The 22008-nt window shown below is 38.5% G+C and overlaps 1 protein-coding gene across 5 annotated transcripts in view; it reads left to right on the forward strand.

Moving 5' to 3' along the window:
• The window catches only part of ESR1 (estrogen receptor 1), a 427462-nt gene that overhangs the window by 267896 nt on the left and 137558 nt on the right, over window positions 1-22008 (forward strand). For all 5 annotated transcript variants that reach the window (XM_058735672.1, XM_058735671.1, XM_058735674.1 and 2 more), the window contains exon 5: window positions 3681-4016. In XM_058735672.1, the coding sequence (XP_058591655.1) occupies window positions 3681-4016 (336 nt within the window). The remainder of the gene's footprint in view (window positions 1-3680; window positions 4017-22008) is intronic.

Here is a 22008-nt window from a genome sequence, read left to right on the forward strand (position 1 = left end):
ATATCAGTATTAAGACTGCTAGGGCCTTTTAAAGTGGGTAGTAATACTATGTTTTGTTTTGTTAACTTTCTATCTAGTTGTCTTTACTTTTGAAATCTTTAAAAAATAAATTATATTTATAATAGAAAGCATAGACTTTAAAAAGTAAATGCATATGTGTAGTTGTGATCAGATAACTCCTGATTTCATCTAAGGAAAAACAGTATCATCTTTAACCATTTTTTTCCATTAGTCAAATCCCTTGCTTTTATCTTTCCACATAGATCTGATATTAAAAAATTTTCTTTGCTGTTGCAGATTTCCTATAAGATCTATTCACATTCCCAATCTCCTTCTAAAGTTATAGAGAAATAAAAAATATTCAAATAATATACTAATGACTGAAAAACAATGCAGTATTTTTACCCCAGTGCCCACCCAGAGTAGGTAAAACACCAATCAGAATTCATCCTTTCAAAATTCTGACCTCAAAATTTCCCAGGAAATGTGATTCTAAAGGAATTTTTGCTTTCGATTTCTCCCCCCACCCTCCATTTTTCATTCCAAGGCTACTGGTCTTTCATTCCAAATGGAGTCATATGGTCTTGAGAAGGTATATTGAAGGTCACCTAGTGCAAATGCTCACTAAATAATTAATCCCTTCAGTAACATTTCCATAAAGTCTTCACTAGGGACACCTAGGTAGTTCAGTTGGTTAAGTATCCGACTTTGGATCAGGTCATGATCTCACAGTTCGTGAGTTGGAGCACTGTGTTGGGCTTTGTGCTAACAGCTCAGAGTCTGGAGCTTGCTTCAGATTCAGTGTCTCCCTCTCTCTCTGCCTTTCCCCTGCTCACACTCTGTCTCTCTGTTTCTCAAAAATAAATAAACATTAAAAATTTTTTTTAAGTCTTCAGCTAGCTATTATTGGAACCTTCTAGTGATCCAATGTAGCATTTCCTATGGCAGCAGATTCTACCTTTTTTGTCTGATTTGACTATTGCAAACTGCCTCCTTATTTTGAACTCTACTTAAGAGTTTCCACATATCTCTTCGGTGTTACAGAAGAAACACAGAAGAGCAAATCAAACCCATCTCCCAGGTAGTGTGGGCTGCTATAACAGAAATGACAAAGACTTCACGGCTTAAACAACAAACATTTGTTTTTCCAAGTTCTGGAGTTTGGGAAGTCCAAGATCAAGGGGCCGCAGATCTGGTGTCTGAATAGAGTCTGCTTCCTGGCTTGCAGATAGCTCACAGATATCTCGTATCCTCACATAGTAGAGAGAGCAAGCTCATACTAGCTCCCTGGCCTCTTATGAGGCCATTCATCCACTAGCTCCCTGGCCTCTTATGAGGCCATCCATGGGACTGTACTCCCATGACATAACTACCTACCAAAGGCCCCACCTCCAAGTACCACCACTTTGATTTCAACATATGAATTTCAGGGGACACAAGCTTTCAGACTATAACACCATCTTTATAGGAGGGCACTCATGTTTCCTCTAAATCTTCTTTTCTCTACACTAACCACTCTTCGTTCCTCAGTTGACCTCTGTGTGACGAGATTTCACACCTCCCCACCATCCTAGTTACTCCAATCTAAATAATTTTTAGATTATTTTGCTTATATATGCAGTATTCAGCCATGGGTGTGATAACTCCGGGTATGCACTGATGACCTGAGAGTAGAGTGAATCATCTTTCTTAATCTAGAGACTCTTATCTCATGAGCATATCTGGCAATGAACTGGTTGAAAGGCCTAAGGACAATGGCTGGTCAAATACAACTGGTCTCCTCCAACTTATTTTACTTCTGGATATTCATAAATTTGTCAACTTTGTTGATAATTGGTAAAATTCTAAAACTGTTAACTGGAGAAACTTCTTCATTTTAGGGCCAGGATCTCGAATCATACTTGGTTGAGAATGGTCTTGGACAAGTTCATGAACCTTTCTACATAGATGTTTCCCAATATTAACCTTACGAGATTATGGTGAGGGTTAAATTAATTGTAAAGTGCTTTCATGTAAAGTGTATATAAAGTGCTTAAGATACATGGTGAGTAAGTACTGAGTGTGTATTAGTGATAATAATCTTTATTTTTATTACTTATTACAAGAGTTCTGAGAAATGCTTATTTTAATACTGAACAAATAGGAAGGGTCTGTGACTTCATTATATTTTGAGGGCGTTGTCTAATGTATATAATCTAGACCTATAAGAATAAAAGTTACACATAAGGGGCTCCTGGGTAGCTCAGTCGGTTAAGCGTCCGACTTTGGCTCAGGTCATGATCTTACGGTTCATGGGTTTGAGCTCCACATTGGGCTCTGTGCTGACAGCTCGGAGCCTGGATCCTGCTTTGGATTCTGTGTCTCCCTCTCTCTCTGCTCCTACCCCACTCACTCTCTCTCTGTCTCTGCTCTCTTTCAAAAATAAACACTTAAAAATATTTATGAAAAAAATTTTAAAAAGTTACACATAAAAAATTCACAGCCACATATTTGTCCAAATTCCTTGACAAATTAGAACAGAATAGAACAAGTTTCTGATATTAGTTATTCATTTGTTATGAGAGAAAAGGTAATATATTATAAAGAGTGTGTGCTGCTCATGTATTTAATATTAAAAATAATTGTATTAGCTTTTTACCAAAATTATTTTTTTCATACAAACCTAAAAAATGTTGCTGTCCAGCTTATTTTGGAGAGATGAACATTTCTTTTGATACGACCAGTTTTGAAACTACAGAAGCTTGTGTTAATTTTTGTCTTTGTAAGATATTTGTTTCTGCTGATACATTTCAGTGCCACAGCATGGCCTTTTCCAGGTTAAGATGCTGAGATGGGACCACAAAGAATCATTGCAAGAGACTGGATTCTCCTTCTGTTTATAATTTAGTTAGTGAGAACCACAGCTGGGTAAACCTTTGGGGGAAAATTATTTTCAGCTATTTTAAAGCTTTTCTATTAGGGGAAGAGAAATACATTTGTGAAAATCTAAGAACCAAGTAAACTACTTGAAGGTCTTAGGCGAAGTACTGAGGTGATCAGGTGCAGCTTAGCAGCAGTCAAAGACTCGCTGAGGACCTGTGGGATCCTGAGGCTGTCAGATACATTTCAGATACGTCACTCCCCTTCCGTGTCTTCCAGTAAGAGACCTACTTGGACCATAGGATGGTTACAAAGTGCTTTTCTCAGTGCCTTTTAAATTTACTGTTAAAAGAATATTCATAGCAGAAGCTGTCTTTGATGGTAAGCTGTATTTCAAGAATAACTAATCATTATGATTTTGTTCTTTTTGTAGTATCTGTTACACACACACACACACACACACACACACACATACACACACACACACACACACACACACACAGTTTGTCAGATTCAACTTGTGTTGGCTCACAAAATTCTACTGTTAACTCTTCAGGAGTCTTGTAAGCCGCTCCAGTTCAGACAAGTAGCTTGAAATTTGCCATGGTGGGAGTATTTACACCATGGAATTGGAGAATGCTACAAATCAAAGCCTTTTTTTTTCCCTCTTAGGCAGCTGCTTGTTGAACACCTACTAGCAAATTTGTGCCTCAAAATATCTATGTAAATAAAATAAAGGCTATTAGCATGGAAGTTGGTTTTAGTGTGAAAGTTTACATGAGAAAAAATAAACTGGGTATTTTTTTTTTCTGTGTTCTCAGGAATACGGAAAGACCGAAGAGGAGGAAGAATGTTGAAACACAAGCGCCAGAGAGATGAGGGGGAGGGCAGGAATGATGTGGGGTCTTCCGGAGATGTGAGGGCTTCCAACCTTTGGCCAAGCCCTCTCTTGATTAAGCATACTAAGAAGAACAGCCCAGCCTTGTCCCTGACAGCCGATCAGATGGTCAGTGCCTTGTTGGAGGCTGAGCCCCCCATAATCTATTCCGACTACGATCCTTCCAGACCCTTCAGTGAGGCTTCGATGATGGGCTTGCTGACCAACCTTGCTGACAGGGAGCTGGTTCACATGATCAACTGGGCAAAGAGGGTGCCAGGTAAGAACACTAAGCTCAACACTTACTTTAGGAGTTGAAACTACTCACCAACTGGTTGAGCTGTCATGGGAGGAGCGGTGGGACACCACAGCTTGCTATCTGACTGGTTTCAAGGTTATATCCAATTTGTTAATTTTCACTATCAACATACTGTAATTCTCCTGGAAGTTAGGAAGCAATGTTTTAAAATCAAAATCTAGAAGATTAAAGTCTTTAACCTGACATTATTTATATTTAACTAAAAGTTCTGGGATGGACACTACATAATAAATGCATGTAATATTATGTCTTCACGCTGTCAGAAATGTTTAACATAAAGTGATCCAGGTACTACAAATTTGTAATGTTGATGACTTTTGTTCAACATACCTCAGTTATTCATAAACAGTTTTACCTTTTAAGAACTTTTAAGATGTTTGTGGGCTAAAGAGATAATAATGGGTGTCTTGACTGAATGCCAATTATGTACTCCACTGTCTATTCTTAATATTTTAGGAGAAAGGTAATACAAAAGAAAAATAAAATAGGTTCGCCTCCCTGAGAGGAGCCGGTAGAAAGATACACTGGCTGAAGTGACACTTGGTCCTTCAGTTGATTCTCTCAGAACTGGTGTTCCTGTAAAACTTGACTGTTGCTCTTGTTGTTCAGGGAGAAGAATTCTAGTTATTATGGAAACAAGACTAGAAAATGACCTCCTCCATGCCCCAACATATCCATTCAGGAGCTAACATAGATGAACCAAGGCAAGAGGAAGTTACATCTTTTTTCTGGGCTTGTAGATCAAATGAGTAGTGGTTTTAGGCAGAGATCGTCTCATTTGGTTTCTTTTAATATGAGAAATTAATTGTTACCTATGAAGCGTGGGATTTTTTTTATTAAACTAAATAAATGTGGAGCTTTGTATTTGTATTGCAAAGTTCACCGATTGTAGACCAAGTGGACAAATGTCTGACCTTAGAGACGATTTTGTGTATTTGCATCCATTAACATGTAAACTTTGAATAAGTTGGCAACCTCTTTGAATAAGGAGGCAGCAATGTTTGATCCCAACTTGATAGAGGGCATCCATGTAGGTGGTAGAGATTGCGTTAAATGGAAACATGGGGATTGACAGGCATATTTAGATTTTTAGGGTCAGCCCAACTGGCAAATAAAAAGTCTTGGCCATCTTTGAAATTAAGAGTTTTATTGAGCACCAACCTAGCTTAGCATCCTCACGTGAAGCAGATCTATGATAAACAATTAATAGAATCTAAGTGTAATGTGGTAATAACTTTTTTCTTTATATTTGTTATTGCCTTTTTAAAGAATACTTTGGGAGAAGAGAAAAAACAAGAGACAAATAATAGCCATATACCTGAGAGCCAACTCTCGGTTGCTGTTAAGTTTTATTGTCCTATAAGCATATATTTTCCCTCTTGAAGTCTTGTCACTATTAATTCCAGAGCACTGTTGAACTCAAGTATATATTTTTTCATACTTATCAGTAGATTTCCATCATGACATTTTTATAATACTTGAAGGGCATGTGAAATAGCTGGAATGAAGTTCAAATACATCATCAGTAAATGAAGAATTCATGGCAATAATCTTCCAAATTTCGGAATGAAATGGAGACATAAATCAAGGGAAAGAAAATATATCCATGTTTAGCTATCCCATTGTTAAACCCAGAACTAAACAAATTTATAATAATGAGATGTATAGCAAAACCACTTGATCATATTAGTTTAAAAGACCTGAATGATTTCAAACTCTTGGACCAAACTATATCTTATTACTTGGTGGTTAAAAAACAAAAAGGAATTATAAAGGCAGAGATGAAATTGTGTGTGTGTGTGTGTGTGTGTGTGTGTGTGTACTATTAAAATGCAGCTGTTGTAAATCAAAAGCTGACTGGTGTCAAATCCCCCCCCGCCCCCCAAAAAAAAGCATTGCCAAGATTGGTGTCAGGGAGCTCTTTCTTTGTTTTCTTCTACGAGTTCTATGGTTGCAGGTATTACTTTCAAGTCCTTTATCCATTTTGAATTGATTTTTGTGTATGGTGTAAGATAGTGATCCAGTTTCATTTTTGTGTATGTGGCTATCCAGTTTCCCATCACCTTTTATTGAAGAGACTAGCTTTTCCTCATTTTATATTCTTAGTTCTTTTGTTATAAATCAATTGACCATATATGCTTGGGTTTATTTCTGGGTTTTCTATTCTGTAGCATTGTTCCGTGTCAGTGTTTTTATGTTAATCCCATACTCTTTTGATTACTATAGCTTTGTAATATAGTCTAAAATAAGGAAGTGTGATGCTTATGCCTCCAGCTTTGTTTTTCTTTATTACAATTGTTTTGACTATTCAGGGTCTTCATGTTTCCATAGGAATTTTAGGATTTCTTTTTCTATTTCTGTGAAAAATCTAACTGGAATTTTGATAGAGATTACGGTGGATCTGTATATTGTTGGTTTGGGTAGTATAGACATTTTAATAGTATTATTTTTTCCAATCCATGACGATGAACTATCATTCACATTAAGTCTAGTATGTTAAGCTCAATGTTTTGTTACTGATTTTTTTGTCTGGATGGTCTATCCATTGTTGAAAATGGGGTATTGAAGTCCTCTATTATTCTTGTATTGCTGTCTATTTCTCTTTTAAGGTCTGTTAAATGTTTGTTTTATGTATTTAGGTGCCCTATTGTTGGGAGCATAAATATTTACAAATGCTTTACCTTCAGGGAACCTGGGTGGCTCACTTGGTTTAGGATCCAACTCTTGACTTCAGCTTAGGTCATGATCTCACAGTTCGTGAGATCGAGCCCCACATTGGGCTCTGCACTGACAGCACGGAGCCTGCTTGGGAGTCTCTCACTCTCTTTGCCCCTTTCCCCACTCATACTCTTTCTCTCAAAATAAATAAATAAATAAATAAATAAATAAATAAATAAATAAATAAATATTAAAAAAAGAAAGCAGTGCTTTACCCTCTTGTCGGATTGACCTCTGTATCATTATATAATGATTTTTTGTCTCATTACAGTCTTTAATTAAATTCTTGAATTTTATCTTGTATAACTATGCCTTCTTTCTTTGCTTTCCATTTGCATGGAGTATATTTTTCTATCCTTTCACTTTCAGTCGGTTTGTGTCCTTAAACCTGATGTGAGTCTGTTGTAGGCAGCATATAGTTGGGTCTTTTTTTTATTATTATTATTCATTCAATCTCTCCATGTCTTTCGATTGGAGGATTTAGTTAATTTAAAGAATTATTTATAGGTGTGTACTTGTTGCCATTTTGTTAATTGTTTTCTGGTTGTTTTGTAGTTCCTCTTTTTTTTTCTTTTCTTGCTTTCTTCCTTTGTGGTTTGATGACTTTCACAGTGGTTTTCTTAAATTTCTTTCTCATTATCTTTTGTTTATCTACTATAGGCATTTGCTTTGTAGCTACCATTATGCTTACATGTAACAACTTATATTTATAACATATATTGGTGATTTTTGACCAGTTAAGTTTGAACATATTTTAAAGTTCTAATTTTTGCTCTCGAGACCCCCATGTTTTATGTTTGATGTCATAATTTACATCTTTTTACCTTGTGTATCCATTACAAACTATTATAATTATAATTATTCTTCTTTGAGGGAGAGAGAGAGACAACATGAGAGGATGAAGGAGAGGGAGAGAGAGAATCTTAAGCAGATTCCACCTCAAACATGGAGCCCAATGCAGGCTCAGTCTCATGACCCTGGGATTATGACCAGACCTGAAACCAAGAGTCAGGCACTTAACTGACTGAACTGCTCAGGTGCCCCAATTATTTTTATTACTTTTGTCTTTTAACCTTCCTACTGGATTTATAAATGATTTATCCATCACCATAACTTTAGAGTATTTTGAATTTAACTCTATATTTGCCTTACTATTGAAATTTATGCTTTCTTTTTTTTTTTAAGTTTATTCACTCAGAGAGAGAGAGAGAGAGCATGCACACAAGTGGAGAAGGGGAAGAGAGAGGGAGAGAGAATCCCAAGCAGGCTGTGCACTGTCAGAGCAAAGCCTGATGTGGGGCTTGAACTCATGAACCGTGAGATCATGACCTGAGCCAAAGTCAGATGCTTAACCGAATGAGGCACCCAGGCACCCCATATACTTTAATATGTTTTCCTATTACTAATTGGGATCCTTTTATTGTAGCATGAAAAAGTACCTTTGACATGTCTTGTAAGGCTGGGCTAGTGGTGATGAACTCCTTCAGCTTTTGTTTCTGATAAACTCTTGACCTCTCCCTCAAAATTCTGAAGGACAACTTTGCTGGGTAGAGTATTCTTGGTTGATGGTTTTTTCTTTCAGCACTTGAGTATATTATGACACTCTTTTGATCTGTAAAGTTTTTGCTATAAAATGTGCTGATAGTGTTACCTACTGATGTCCTTACTTGGTGATAGCCTTGTGTAACAAGTTGTTTTTCTTTTACTGCTTTTAAGATTGTCTTCCTGTCTTTAACTGTTGATACTTTAATTTTAATGTGTCTTGGTGTGGGTTTCTTTGGGTTCATCTTTGTTACAGCTCTTTGGGCTTCCTGGATCTGGATGTCTCTTTCTTTCCCCAGATTAGGGAAGTTTGCAGCCATGATTTCTTTGAATGAGCTTTCTGTCCCTTTCATTCTTTTTTCTCCTGAGACCCCTTGTAATGTGAATGCTGGTTTTCTTGATGTTGTCCTATAAGTTACTCAAACTATCATTACTCTTTTTCATTCTTTTTCTTTTTCCTTTTCATTTCTCTGATTGGATGAATTTCTCTCTTCTGTCTGAGTTTGTTGATCCTTTCTTCAGCTTGATCTAGTTTGATGTTGAACCCCTCCATTAAATTTTTCAGTGCAATCATCGTACTCTTTAGTTCTGTGATTTTTGTTTGGTATTTTCTTTTTTAAAAAATTTATTTATTTTGAGAGAGAGAGAGCACATGTGTGTGTGAGAGAGGGACAGAGAGAGGGAGGGAGAAAGACAGAGAGAATCCCAAGCAGGCCCCACTCTCAGTGTGGAGCCCAGTGCGGGCTCGATCTCACAACTGTGAGATCATGACTTGAGCCAATATCAAGTGTCAGACACTTAACCAACTGAGCCACCCAGGTGCCCCTTTGTTTGGTATTTTCTCATATTTCCTGTCTCTTTGTTGAAATTCCCACTTTGTTCATGTATTGTTCTCCTCACTCTGGTGAGCATCTTCGTGATCATTATTTTAGATTCTTTATTAGGTAAAGCACTTACTTCCACTTTGCTAGTCTGTTTCTGTAATTTTATCTCATTTCTTTTGTTTGGAACCTATTCCTCTGTTTCTTCATTTTACTTGATTCTGTGTTGGTTCCTGTGCATTAGATAAAATAGCCCCCTTTCCTAGTCTTGATGGAGTAGGAGACAAACTTTATTGTTCATCCTATCCTGAGCTCTTGGTTGTCTCTCAAACTATTATGATTGCCTAGGCAGCCTTCTTTCTTCTCAGTGGTTCCCAAGAGTTGAAGGTATGCCAAGTCCTGTCAATATCCCAAAGGGGAGGATCTTGCTGAACACCTAGATTCAGTCTGATTGGTAGCTGGATCCTCAGGTAACAGCTTTTAAAGGATACAAATATATCTCTTTCAGGGAAATAATGGGATATGAGAGTGTCTGTTTGCTCCCTCTGTGCTGTGCCTCGGAGATAGTGCCTTAGGAATTGTTTGCTATAGGTCTATGGGATTGGCAAACACAAGCTCTTCTGATCAATAGAACCAGGTGATCAAAGGATGAGTTCCCTGGATGGCAGCCAAAAAAGTTGGGATGCCAGATGTATGTACAAGCTCCTTTTAGAGAGAGATAGGTGATTTTTGGAGCAGGCCACAGGGTTTCCCCAGTCTCTGAGGAGGATCATAGTTAGTCTCTAGATGACACTAAATTAGAACCTGGCCCACAGGTAGCAGGTCTTAAAATATGCAAATAGATCTCTATCAGACAAAGACTGGGAGATGTTCACTTCTGTGATGAAACTTGGGAAGATGGACAGTAATCTGGTGAGCCCATTAAGAAGTTTCTTTGTTTTCTATAGTCTTATATTTCTCATGTATTTCACTGCCTGTTTCGGTGGCTCTCCCCTTAGGTGAAAGTTTTAAAAACTGGAGTGCTATATATTGGGTCCAAATCTTTGCTCCTCAGAGAGAAACTGAGAGTTTTGAGTTCCCTCTTGATTGTGTGTCATTGTACCAGGGGTGTATATTGATGTAAGTATTTTTTCATTTCCCCACTGTGTAGGAATCATTCAGCTAGTTTCTGGATGTCTTTCAGAAGAAATTGTGTAGCTAGAGATTTGGTATGTCTATGGGAGCATGTGAATTCAGGAATCTCCTATGTCTCCATCTTGGAAAACTCCCCTCCCCCCAAAATTGACTTCATTTTGTATGATGAATTTTAATAAAAATAATCAGTTCATTTGTCTATGTTAGTAGTTTGAGAATTTTTTTTTACTAATAGAATATTGTCAGAATTTTCAGATGTTGGTGATTTTAGCTTGAATTTTCCTTTTCCTTAACATTTGGAGCATATTTTTTGACTTGATAATACATTTCTTTACTTAGACTCAAGATACGAAGAGCATTATGATAAAATGCATCATGTAGTTTTGGTAGGTTTCAATCTGTAAAGTATCTGTATTAGACCTAGCAAAAGTTTACATCAAGAAATTAATCTTTTTCCATTTACACTTTAAAAACAACTGCAGCAAGAATGATAAAACCTACCTGCTCAGCTCTGACAAGGGATGCTTTTTTATAACACATGTTACATATCTGTTTTTTGATATCTCGCTGTAGAAAAGGCTTTTCTCTTTATTGTTCATTCTGAAATTTGTTAATCTTTACAAAATCACTTTATATAATCTATCCATGGGTAGAGATTTAATTTTAAAAGGGTTAGATTATTAAATCTTAATTTACTATTATTCTATACATGGTGAAAACTTGTTAGCAAGTATAACATTGTTTATCTGAAGTCAAAAAAGGCAAAAATGTGAAGTTGTTATGTTTTTAATATCTAGATCACACTCAACTGCATCATTGCCTGGCTGATTCTTAGTTTCGGTGCTAATGAAGTACATTTGATTTTTTTTTCCCCTGGAAGCTTGAATTGCATCACGTAACTGTTACTTTGATTTATTAAAAATTACACCTTTTCCAAAATTCACTGTCATTATAAATATCTCAAGGGCAATTTCATACTTCCAAGTTCTAGTTCTATCTATTTAATGAATATTTAGATAAACATCTAGTCCTCAGCTTATTATTGTCTTTTAAAAACTGATAACCAGAAGCCTGACAGTCTCACTGACCGCTGGGCACAAATCTGGGAAGGTGTGCTAAAGCTGTTGGCCTGGGAAGAAAAATAAAGGGAAAATGACAGTCAAGCTCAGTTTCATGGGAAACATGCTACCTTAACCACTTCCTCATTCTTTTGGTGGCAAATAGGCAACCTTTCTCCTTCCCCTTTCCTGTCCCAGTCCCTGGCTTCTCAATGCTAAATGAGTCCCCAGTTATTTCTGGGCCCCAACTCCCCACCACTTTTCTTTGAATTCTTGCTCAGTTTTACCCCTGGGGAGAAAGAATACACTTTTTTTGGACATGCCTCCCACCAGCTACAAGCCCAGGTTTCTCAGAAGCTTCTTGTGTTGTCTCTGATGGTGTGTGGCTGTCTTTGCCATTACAGGGCTCAAGGTTTCTTCTGCTCCTGTGTTCACCAGGAATCCAAGAGTTAGCTTCCCTAACTCTAACACTCATCCTCATCATTCGAATCAGCAATGAAGCACAGGAAATGCTTATTGAATGGATGAATAAATGAATGAATAAAGGGTGTTTTTTTGAAAATTCGGACTTTAAGAAATCTCTGAGCCCTGTTAGAACACAATTTTTCCATAAAGAAGAAGGATATTTAGAGCTGTGCTATTATTCTCTTTTGCCTCTCTTCAGAATCTCCCTGATGTTCTAATATCTCTGTAGCATCTGCCTTAGTGAGATTCATTTCCAGGCTCTCTTTTGTAAGGGATCAATATTCAGAGGACTGTACAGAGCTTGAGTTCTGAGGACTTTAACAGGCATCAGTTGGCCAGCAGTGAGTTAGTTTCACGTAGGGTATGTAATTGAAAACTTAGAATGGGTAGGGACAAGAGGGCAAGGAGAGGGCACAATACTTCACTGTGGGAACTGGGAGCATCTCCAAGGAACACATTCTATTATGGGAGGTTCTTGTGGATTCCAGGGACTTGGCTTTCCTATCTAGTACTCTGATACCCAACCTGTGATCAGCCCAGTAGACTCTGCTCTCAGGCTGTCATAGTGTTCCAGCCCATTTTGGCATAGCATGGTAATGAACAATAATATGACATGCAAGTGTGGGTGACATCCTGGAGAGGTGACAAATGCATATGTTTAAGAGTAACATTTGCAGTTTAGGTTTTGCAACCATTCTATAAAGAAGAGCCTCAGGACTGGGTTGGAATTACCCTAGCATGAATGGTGGCAGCCCCTCTGGGCTGGCAATGCAGGGCTTTCTTTGGAGTGTTCCACTTCTAAGTCAGCCCAGTGCAGCTTTTCACTACTCCTGTGGGAGCTCTGGTTGAAGCCCAAGGACAGCAGCTGCCTACTAGATTTGTCTTTCACGTGAAACTTTGATGCCCCATCGATGCTTGTTAGCCCAGATGCTTTAAGCCTTTAAAATCCCTTTCCGGGGAGCTCCTGGGTGACTCAGTCACTTGGGCGTCCCATGCTTGATTTTGGTTCAGGTCATGATCCCAGGGTTGTGGGATTGAGCCCCACATTGGGCTTCACGTTGGGTTCCACATTGAGCACGGAGCCTGCTTGGGATTCTCTCTCTCTCTCTCTCTCTCTCTCTCTCTTTCTCTGCCTACCTCTGCCTCTCTCTCCTGTTCTTGCATGTGCTTACTCTGTCTCCCTCAAATTAAAAAAAAAGTAAGTCAGGGCCTGAGTCAGGGCCTCAGAATCTGAATGTTTACCTTGAGCTGGGTGATGTGTTGGTGCTGGGTGTCCTCAAGCCACCTTGTAGGAAGTGTTGGCCTGTGGCTCTGCTACTTCTAGAATGCCAGGTTTTTGTGACTATTTAGATATATTACTATTAAAGTATGTTGAAATGAGTTGAATTGTGTTCCCCCCAAAAGATATGCTGTAATTCTAACACTTGGTACTTCAGAATGTGATCTTATTTGCAATGAGGGTCTTCCAAGTTCAAATGAAGTCATTGGGGTGGGCCCCAGTCCTTATAAAAAGGAGAAATCTGGATGTAGAGATAGACATGCACAGAGGGAAGATGATATAAAGCACACAGGAAGAAGAATGGCCATGTGACTGGATCAATGCATCCCCAAGCCAAGGAATGACAAAGATGCCGATAAACACCAGAAGCTAGAAGAGGTCTGGAAGGGTCCTCCCCTAGAGCCTTCAGAGAGAGTCTGGTCTTACCGATACCTTCGTCTCTGACCTCTAGCCTCTGTGACTGTGAGGCAATACATTTCTGTCGTTTTAAGACACCCCTTTTTTGTACCTTGTATGCCAGCCCTAGGAAACTATTATACATTGTATTAAAAAGAAAGGGTGCCTGTAATTTTGAGGCAACAGAAATAAGGAGCTTTTGATTTAAAGAGGAATGTTTGGCTCACCTGGTGTAGGCCTGGCTAATCATTTACTCTCTTTTGCCCGCCCAAGTGGTTCACTGAACTTCTGGCTTTGAAGTTGATTTAGAATTTTAACAGTTCCATGAATCTACCTGGCAAATACCTTTAAGAAAATTTTAACCCGCAGAATGTTTTAATCTCGTACTTTAATAGTTTCCCCTTTTTATATTCCTATCTTTGATCCATTTGAATTCATTTCAGTATACACTGTGAGGTGTGGCTCCAAAATTGTTTTTATACAGATGGTTGCACAGGTGTTTCAATTCCATTTCTTGAACAGCTTCCTACAGAAGTATTTTTAAGACTTCCTTTACAGTTGACCTTCCAAGTTTACTATTTTTTAGAGCTTTTATTTTTTTAAATGTTTATTTATTTAATTTGAGAGTGAGAGAGAGGGAGAGAGGGAGGGGGGATAAAGAGAGAGAGAGAGAGAGAGAGACAGAGAGAGAGAGAGAATCACAAGATTGCTCCATGCTGTCAGTGCAGAGCCTGATGCGGGGCTTAAACTCCTGAACCATGAGATCTTGACCTGAGCCAAAATCAAGAGTCAGATGCTTAACTGACTGAACCACCCAGGCGTCCCTAGAACTTTTAAAGTAGAGTAAACAGATATTGGTTTACATGTTTGGTTATTTTTTCCAATTTTGAAAAAGGAAAAGGAAAATAAGCCATTTGATCATAAGTTATATATTTTTGCTTCACTTATAATAACTGAATATAAATGAGTCTGTCCTGTGCTCATATATTTCCATTAATGGAATAATAGACGTAGAGGCATTAATCTTAGAAGTAGAGGCAAAGTTCATGAGACTTCATACATTTAGAAAAACCCAGTGCCGATAAGAGGTGATTGGGTGAGTTACCATTCAATATTCATAGGACAGAAAGATTGTTCCCAGGAGAGAAGAAGGATATACCAGGCTTTCCTTCTCTCTTTTCCCATCTGTTGTAGGTGTCTCCCAATATTCTAGGACTCTGCTCTAGGTGCCAATGCTGCTTATAACCAACTTGAAAGTTTACCCCATTCAGAGCTTCACCTGTTAACTTTGAGATTTATGATTTCCAGAATTCTTTCTGTAGGTCCTGACACCTAAATATTCAGTTCCACTCTTTTGGTGCCCACAGAATACCGGTTAAATGTCATGTCTCCACTAACATATCTATCTGAAACTTGCCATTTGCCTTTTGTCCGCTTTATAGCAAACTCATTTGTTTCTCCTGTGCCTTTCCATTTCTGCCAGAGGCTCCACTCTTCTGGGTCTGAGTTTGGAATCATCTTTGTGTCTGGCTCGTCTTCACCGTGTACCATCAGTTCTTCATCTTCGACATCTCTAGAGTTTGGCTTTTTTTCCTGTTCTGTTGCTAGCCTGGCCCACATCCTTCTTGTTTTCTAAGACTGAATTACTATAATGTCCTTCTAACTGGTCTTTTTGTTTTCAGCCTCTCCTCCCTTCCATTCATCACTGCCAGAATAATTTCTGTGAATCATCATTTCAGAACGCTTCACTCCTTGCATTAGTTTCCTACGGCTGCCATAACAATATTTCACAAACTGCATGGCTTAAAACAAGAGAAATTTACGGTGCTGGAGGCTGGTTGTCTAAAATCAAGGTCATCAACAGGGCTATGCTCTCTCTGAAGGCTTTGTGGGAGGATCCTTCCATGCCTCTTTCTAGCTAGCTTCTAGAGGCTGCTGTCTATCCTTGAATTTGTGGCCTGCAGATGCATTTCTCTAATCTCTGCCTCTGTTGTCTTATGATGTTCTCCCTCTGTTTGTGTTTGTGTCCAAATTTCCCTCTTATAAGGACACCAGTTATGTTAGAGTTAGGGTCCACCCTAATCCAGTATGACCTCATCTTGTTTACATCTGTAAAGACCCTATTTTCAAATAAAATTACATTCGCAGGTTCTGGGTTGAGAACGAATTTTGTGGGGGGAGACAACCATTCAGTTAAAAATTCGGCAGTGGACTTGATTGTCTAACTTAGTAATGGCTTTAACAGATAAATGATAGTGTCTCTTGAAGCCTAAAATTCAACTTGTGCCTCAAGGCACCTGACCATAGGTTAGCCTTTTTTTTTTTTTCTTTGTTTTTAATAGTAGAAAAGCTGTTCACCAACTGGCACTCTCCCATCTTATTTGAGCTCTACTTTCCAGCATGATCTCCTGGCCCCATTCTCTGCTGGCCATTCTCCCCTTCACAAAATGCATTCATTTCATTTTTTTGCTTGAATCTCTGCATCTCCCTCACTCTATTTCAATTCTGTGCTCATTCCCTACCGCCGCAAAGGGACAACTCAACTTCTACTCACTTTCTGAAACTTCAAATGACTTTAACCAACATAATCATGGATTGAGTTTGCTGTGGCAGGACAACCAGTCCATGGTCCACAGTGTCTTCTCAGATGTATATTGCTGAACTAAATCAGCTGGGGTGTAAAACACAGTAGCAGCTCTTAAACCGTAGTCTTATTTCACTAATAGTAGATTTATTGCTGGATGATTCATTTACACCATGGTTGGATTTCTTCTTTTAAATGGAAAGATGGATAGCTTTTGTTGGCTGGGTATCTATTTTTGTCTAGGGGAATTTGTCAAGGGAAAAGTATTTCTACAATCTGAGTTTGACTTGCGTAGGCCATGAACTTATTTTTAAAAGTTGTATATGTGAAAAATGAGTTTATATTAGATGAATCATATTTTAACTGTAGTGTGCCTTTCATTTAAATAAAGCCTGCTGTAGAAAATCATGTGAAGTGAGCATTCCTTTGACAAAACAAAAGTTCTTCTTTTCTTGGACTATGACTCTTCACAAATTGAGATTTCTTAACACGATGAGCATTTGGCCTGGCTGTGTATAGCTTCATTCTCAGAACGATGCTGAAACTGTGTGGCTTCTCCAGGGTACATGTGCCTGACTTTCTGGAGTGGCTACACTTGAACTTGTGGCATGACCAATTCTATATCTCGATTTATGGAGTCTGTTTACCGCTGACAGTAGTTGGTTTAGACCCCCCTGTGGGTTTAGCCTTTGTGTATCCTAAGCTAAAGTTTCAACTTCCCTGCTATCCGGTGGAGGGTACCCCTCAGTGATGTAAGATGGTAGTTTACTTTAGGGAGTTGGAGACCAGAGAACTGCAAAAGGGGGAGAAAACCAGCGTTGGCCCTAATGAGACCTAAGTCATGTGAAGCCATAAAAAAAAACCCGGGAACCTTGGAAGAATTCTCAGTAGTGGAGTAGAATTAAAAGAATTCACCTTCCTCCCCCCCCGCCCCATATACCTTTCTATCTCACCAATGACTTCTAGAGAAGGCTCCATAAGTAGATTTGAAATTTGTTTCATATCACCACTATGTTATTGTTTTCTTTTGCAGGAACCAGAGAACTTTAATAGGTTTACACTGTAGTCTTTATATTAGACTATTGTCCAGAAAGACTGTTTATTTTTGGCCCAATTATTACTGTTCTCTCCTCACCCCACTGCTTAGCTCTCAAATACTCCTGTGTTAAGCATTTTTCTTGCTAATGTGAAAATAAATTCACTGCTTCTAGCGAGTGGTTAAACATTGAAACAGTTTGGAAAGTGTTCGTATTTGACTGGTAGAACATAGCTACACGGTCCTTTTCTCTTAATCAAATACCTTATTTCCTAGAGAAGACAGTATAACAGTTCTCTTAAGGTGATTCATAGCTGAAAGGTAATAGTCATTAGGTAAATAGATGCCTGCTCTATATCCCTGCAGTCACACAGAGGGTGGAAAATTAGAAAAACTGCAGTGGTAAAGTCCTTTTATTGCCTGTGGTATTTTAACATTAACCATAAAGTAGACACAACCTTGGGGCTGTTTGTGTTTAATTTTTAAAGTCACTTGAGTTGATAAGCTGATTGGTGTTCAGTTCATCTTCGTCAAAAGGATGAATTATAGAATTAACTGTTCCTGGTTTGGAACCCCTAGTTCCATGGAATCTTAGGATTTCAGTTCTGTTGCCTTGGTTACTAATCTGTTCCATGCAATTTGCTGAACTTTGAATGGGTACTTCTCTTAGGAACATTCTCCCTTGTAAGTAAATCACCTCATGTGTTGAAATATAAGTTCTGTTTAAAAATTCTTGGGGCTGGAGAGCCTGAGTGGCTCAGTTGGTTAAGCCTCCGACTTCGGCTCAGGTCATGATCTCGTGACAGTCCGTGGGTTCCAGCCCCATGTTTGTCTCTGTGCTGATAGCCTAGAGCTGGGAGCCTGCTTTGGATTCTGTGTCTCCTTCTCTCTCTGCCTCTCCCCCACTTGCACTCCATCTTTGTCTCTCTCCGTCTCTCAAAAGTAAACGTTAAAAAATTAAGAAAAACAATTCTTGAGGCAGGTTCTTCATGATGTAGTAAGAAAACAAGTGACCTTGTCCTTTTGGGCTAGGATTTATCCCTTAGTTGCACCTTGCAAAGCCCCTGACACAATGCCACAAACAATTGAAAGTGTGATTGCTAAGTAAAGGTGAAATTTAAAATGGTGGCAGTGCCCTTCTCTAGAGGAAATGAAAGATTCTCTTTGTAGTATAGCGTGTGTTTATTGTGTGGCCATTTCATAAACACGAAATCTAATAAAGTGGTGGGCATTTTCCTTCTCTGGAGGATATTAAAAGTGTCTCTTCATAGAAGAGCATGTCACGCAATGACATTGGTTCTTTTTACCTGGTCAAGATGTTTGCCTCGATTTGCTTAGGGCATTTGAAATGCATATTTGGAAACCAGCAGATAAATGCTATGAATTTTAGAACTCATTCTCATCCAAGACCTTGAGCAGTGGAAGAATATTTTCCAAGGCAGGCATTCAAGTTGTGTCTGGCAGTGTTTCTCTTCTTGTATCAATAAGGCAGAAATAGGATATAAACACATTTGGGGTTTTTTTTCTGTATTACTGTGCACAATTCAGAGATCTAAACTGAAAAAAAAAAAAAGTGTATTGGGCTTTCCTGAGTAGATCTTAAAATTCCCCACACTGTGATCCAGAACAAAGCTGTCATTATATAGGGTCTGTAGGATTAGAAGACTCCACCTAGATTGTGAAGGACTTCAAACTTAAAAGGTTTACAGATAGATGTATAATCGACTAGTCAATTAGGGTCTGATACATATGTGTCAAAACACATGACTCCCAATCTCATGAGATCAGAAAGACTTAACTTTTAAATATCTTTCGTCTTCTCGCCTAACAAATAGCAGACCATTTTGAGGGACTATTTGTTGCCGAAGTGATTGTAAAAATTGGAAGATGGTTATTATTGGCCTAGTTAGCCAATTTCTGATTTGTCTTAACTATTGTTAATAAGAGGAACTTAAGAATATATACCAGGAGCCGTAGTTTTAAAAAGGAAGTATATTCTGGAGCTGGATAGTAATGATGGTTGCCTAATGTGAATGTACTTAATGGCACTGAATTGTACACTTTTTTTTTTTAATTTTTTTTTAACGTTTATTTATTTTTGAGACAGAGAGAGACAGAACACGAACGGGGGAGGGTCAGAGAGAGAGGGAGACACAGAATCTGAAACAGGCTCCAGGCTCTGAGCAGTCAGCACAGAGCCCGACGCGGGGCTCGAACTCACATACCGCGAGATTGTGACCTGAGCTGAAGTCGGACGCTTAACGACTGAGCCACCCAGGCGCCCCTGAACTGTACACTTTAAACATGGTTAAATAGTAACCTTTATGTTATGTCTACTTTCCCATAATAATAAAAGGAGGTATAATACTTTAAGATATATGAAAAGGAGACAGGCATCACATTGCAAAAAATAATAATACATAAAAATGGTCCTAAATTCAGAGATAATTTTTCTGATCCAAAACTTTAAATCTGACTTTTAGATAAGAATATAAGCACAGCGCAAGAAGGTAAATTTATGAACCAATGAAGGGGGGTGGGATGACGCAATCGAAACAGGCATGCCTTAGGCTTCTAGAGAGTCTTTTGTAATAAGAGCACAAAACCAGTTTTATTCAGTTGACAGCAATTTAATGAGTTCTTTGCATGTGCTAGGTATTGCTTTATGTGTAAGGATGTACAAAGGAACAAAACTGGTAAAATTCCTGCTTCCAGGAACTTCCATGTGAGGAATGGGAGCTGTGTTATGGTTTGACCAGTTTACATATGAAAAAGTAGAAGCACGGCTGTGGTGTTTTTTGTTTTTTTAGTGTTTATTTTTGAGAGAGAGAGAGACAGATTTAGAGAGAGAGCACAAACAGGGGAGGGGCAGAGAGAGACAGAGGCACAGGATCCGAAGCAGGCTCCAGGCTCTGAGCTGTCAGCACAGAGCCCGACACGGGGCTCGAACCCAGAAGCCGTGAATTCATGACCTAAGCTGGGGTCGGACGCTTAACCGACTGAGCCACCCAGGCGCGCTGAGATGAGTTTTTTAATTTACCTGTTACAAATGGTAGCGAATTATGGCAGGTACTGTTCTAAGCATTTTACCTGCATTGACTCAGTTTTTATTGCTTTTATTTTCCTTATTGTATGCATGAAAAGCTGAGGCACAGAGAAGTTAATAATAGAGTTAATTATTAGGGAAACAGTTTCAATTCTAGAACAATTTCCTGTGTGAAGCTCTTAGAGTAGGATAAAAAGCGATGGCATAAACTTAAAGAGTTGTACCATTTTGGGACGCCTCGGTAGCTCAGTTGATTAAGTGTCTGACTCTTGATTTAGGCTCAGGTCATGGGATTGAGCCCCGTGTTAGGCTCAGTGTGGAACCTGGAGCCTGCTAGGGATTCTGTCTCTCACTCTCTCTCTGCCCCTCCCTAGCTCTCTATCTCACAGTAAATAAATAAATAAACTTAAAAAAATAAAAGAGTTGTACCATTTTAACATTATTTGATTTTTTAAAAAATACCTTCTTTTCTCCCCTATCCTGCCATATAACATAGACATCGTCAAGAGGGTCTATATAACATGACCTCTGTCTTTAACCCTGGCCCACAGTTAAGTAATAAATACTAGCTAATGCTGTAGTTATTGGTTTGTAGTTGTTTGATATAATTTATTTTGAGTCAAATTTTTAAGACTGTTTTGTAACTATTCAATAAAATTACGAGATAGCCTGGCATTTTGAAAACTAGGCTAGAAACTAGTTTTTCTGAATGTATTTTTTTAACATTCAGCACATGTATTTCTTTTTACTTGTGTTATTAAATCTGTCCTCATGCTCTTATTCTTTTTCAAGAAGTCTTGTTGCCACTCACCAAAATTAATTGAGATTTGATTATTGTTTCTCTGTTTTTGTTTTGTCTTGTTTTTATAGAAACAAATGGTGTTACAATTAAGGAAAAAACATTCCTGAGGTATATCAGCTCCTGCCAATTTTCTGAGTTAATATAACTCGAGATTTTGCCTACATTTGGAAGCTTTAAGCTACCCTATAAGCTTAAAGTATTTATACATGCAAATATTAAAATGAAATAGGAAAGACTATAAGGGTAAGAAATAGTATATGCTGTAGAAATCCTATTTCAAGTATAACTGTTTTAGGATTAGAATCAACCCCCTATGACAGAAAACACCAAAATAATAATGGGTTAAACAAGACAAAGTTTATTTTTCTCTCACATAAAATAAATCTGGACTCCTTTACCAGTAGCACAGCAGCTCTGCAGTCAAAATGACCCACGCTCCTTCTGACTTTTTATTCCCTATCCTAGCTTAAGGCTTCCATTTTCAAGGTCATCTCCTGGTCCCACGGGCTACAAGCTTCGGCAGTCACAGCTGCATTACAGGCTGCTGGAAAGTTGGAGGAGGAGAACGTCAGTTAGGGACACACTTTGCTGCAGCAGGTTCCTTTAAGGAGACTTCTGGGAACTCTTAGCACTTCCTCTTATATCCCATTGGTCAGAAGTTAGGCTTCATCCAGCTGCAAAGCACACTGGGAAATACAGTCTTTAAGCTGTGTGCATTATACATGGAATAAAATCTGAGGTCAATTCAGAATAATAAGAGTTGAGTGCATTTTTGGTGGGCAAATAGCAGTCTCTCCACAACAGTAAGCTTCAAACCATACTTTGAATGTTGGATGTCCTCTTTAATAAGTATTCTGACTTACTGTCAACATATATCATAGGTCATTTTAAGAAAGATTCAGGGGCGCCTGGGTGGCTCAGTCAGTTCAGCGTCTGACTTCGGCTCAGGTCATGATCTCGCGGTTCATGAGTTCGAGTCCCACGTTAGGCTCTGTCCTGACAGCTCAGATCCTGGAGCCTGCTTCAGATTCTGTGTCTCCCTCTCTCTGTGCCCCTCTCTAGCTTTCTCTCT

This window comes from Neofelis nebulosa, chromosome 6, assembly GCF_028018385.1.
Source record: "Neofelis nebulosa isolate mNeoNeb1 chromosome 6, mNeoNeb1.pri, whole genome shotgun sequence".
NCBI classification, from domain to species: Eukaryota; Metazoa; Chordata; class Mammalia; order Carnivora; family Felidae; genus Neofelis; species Neofelis nebulosa.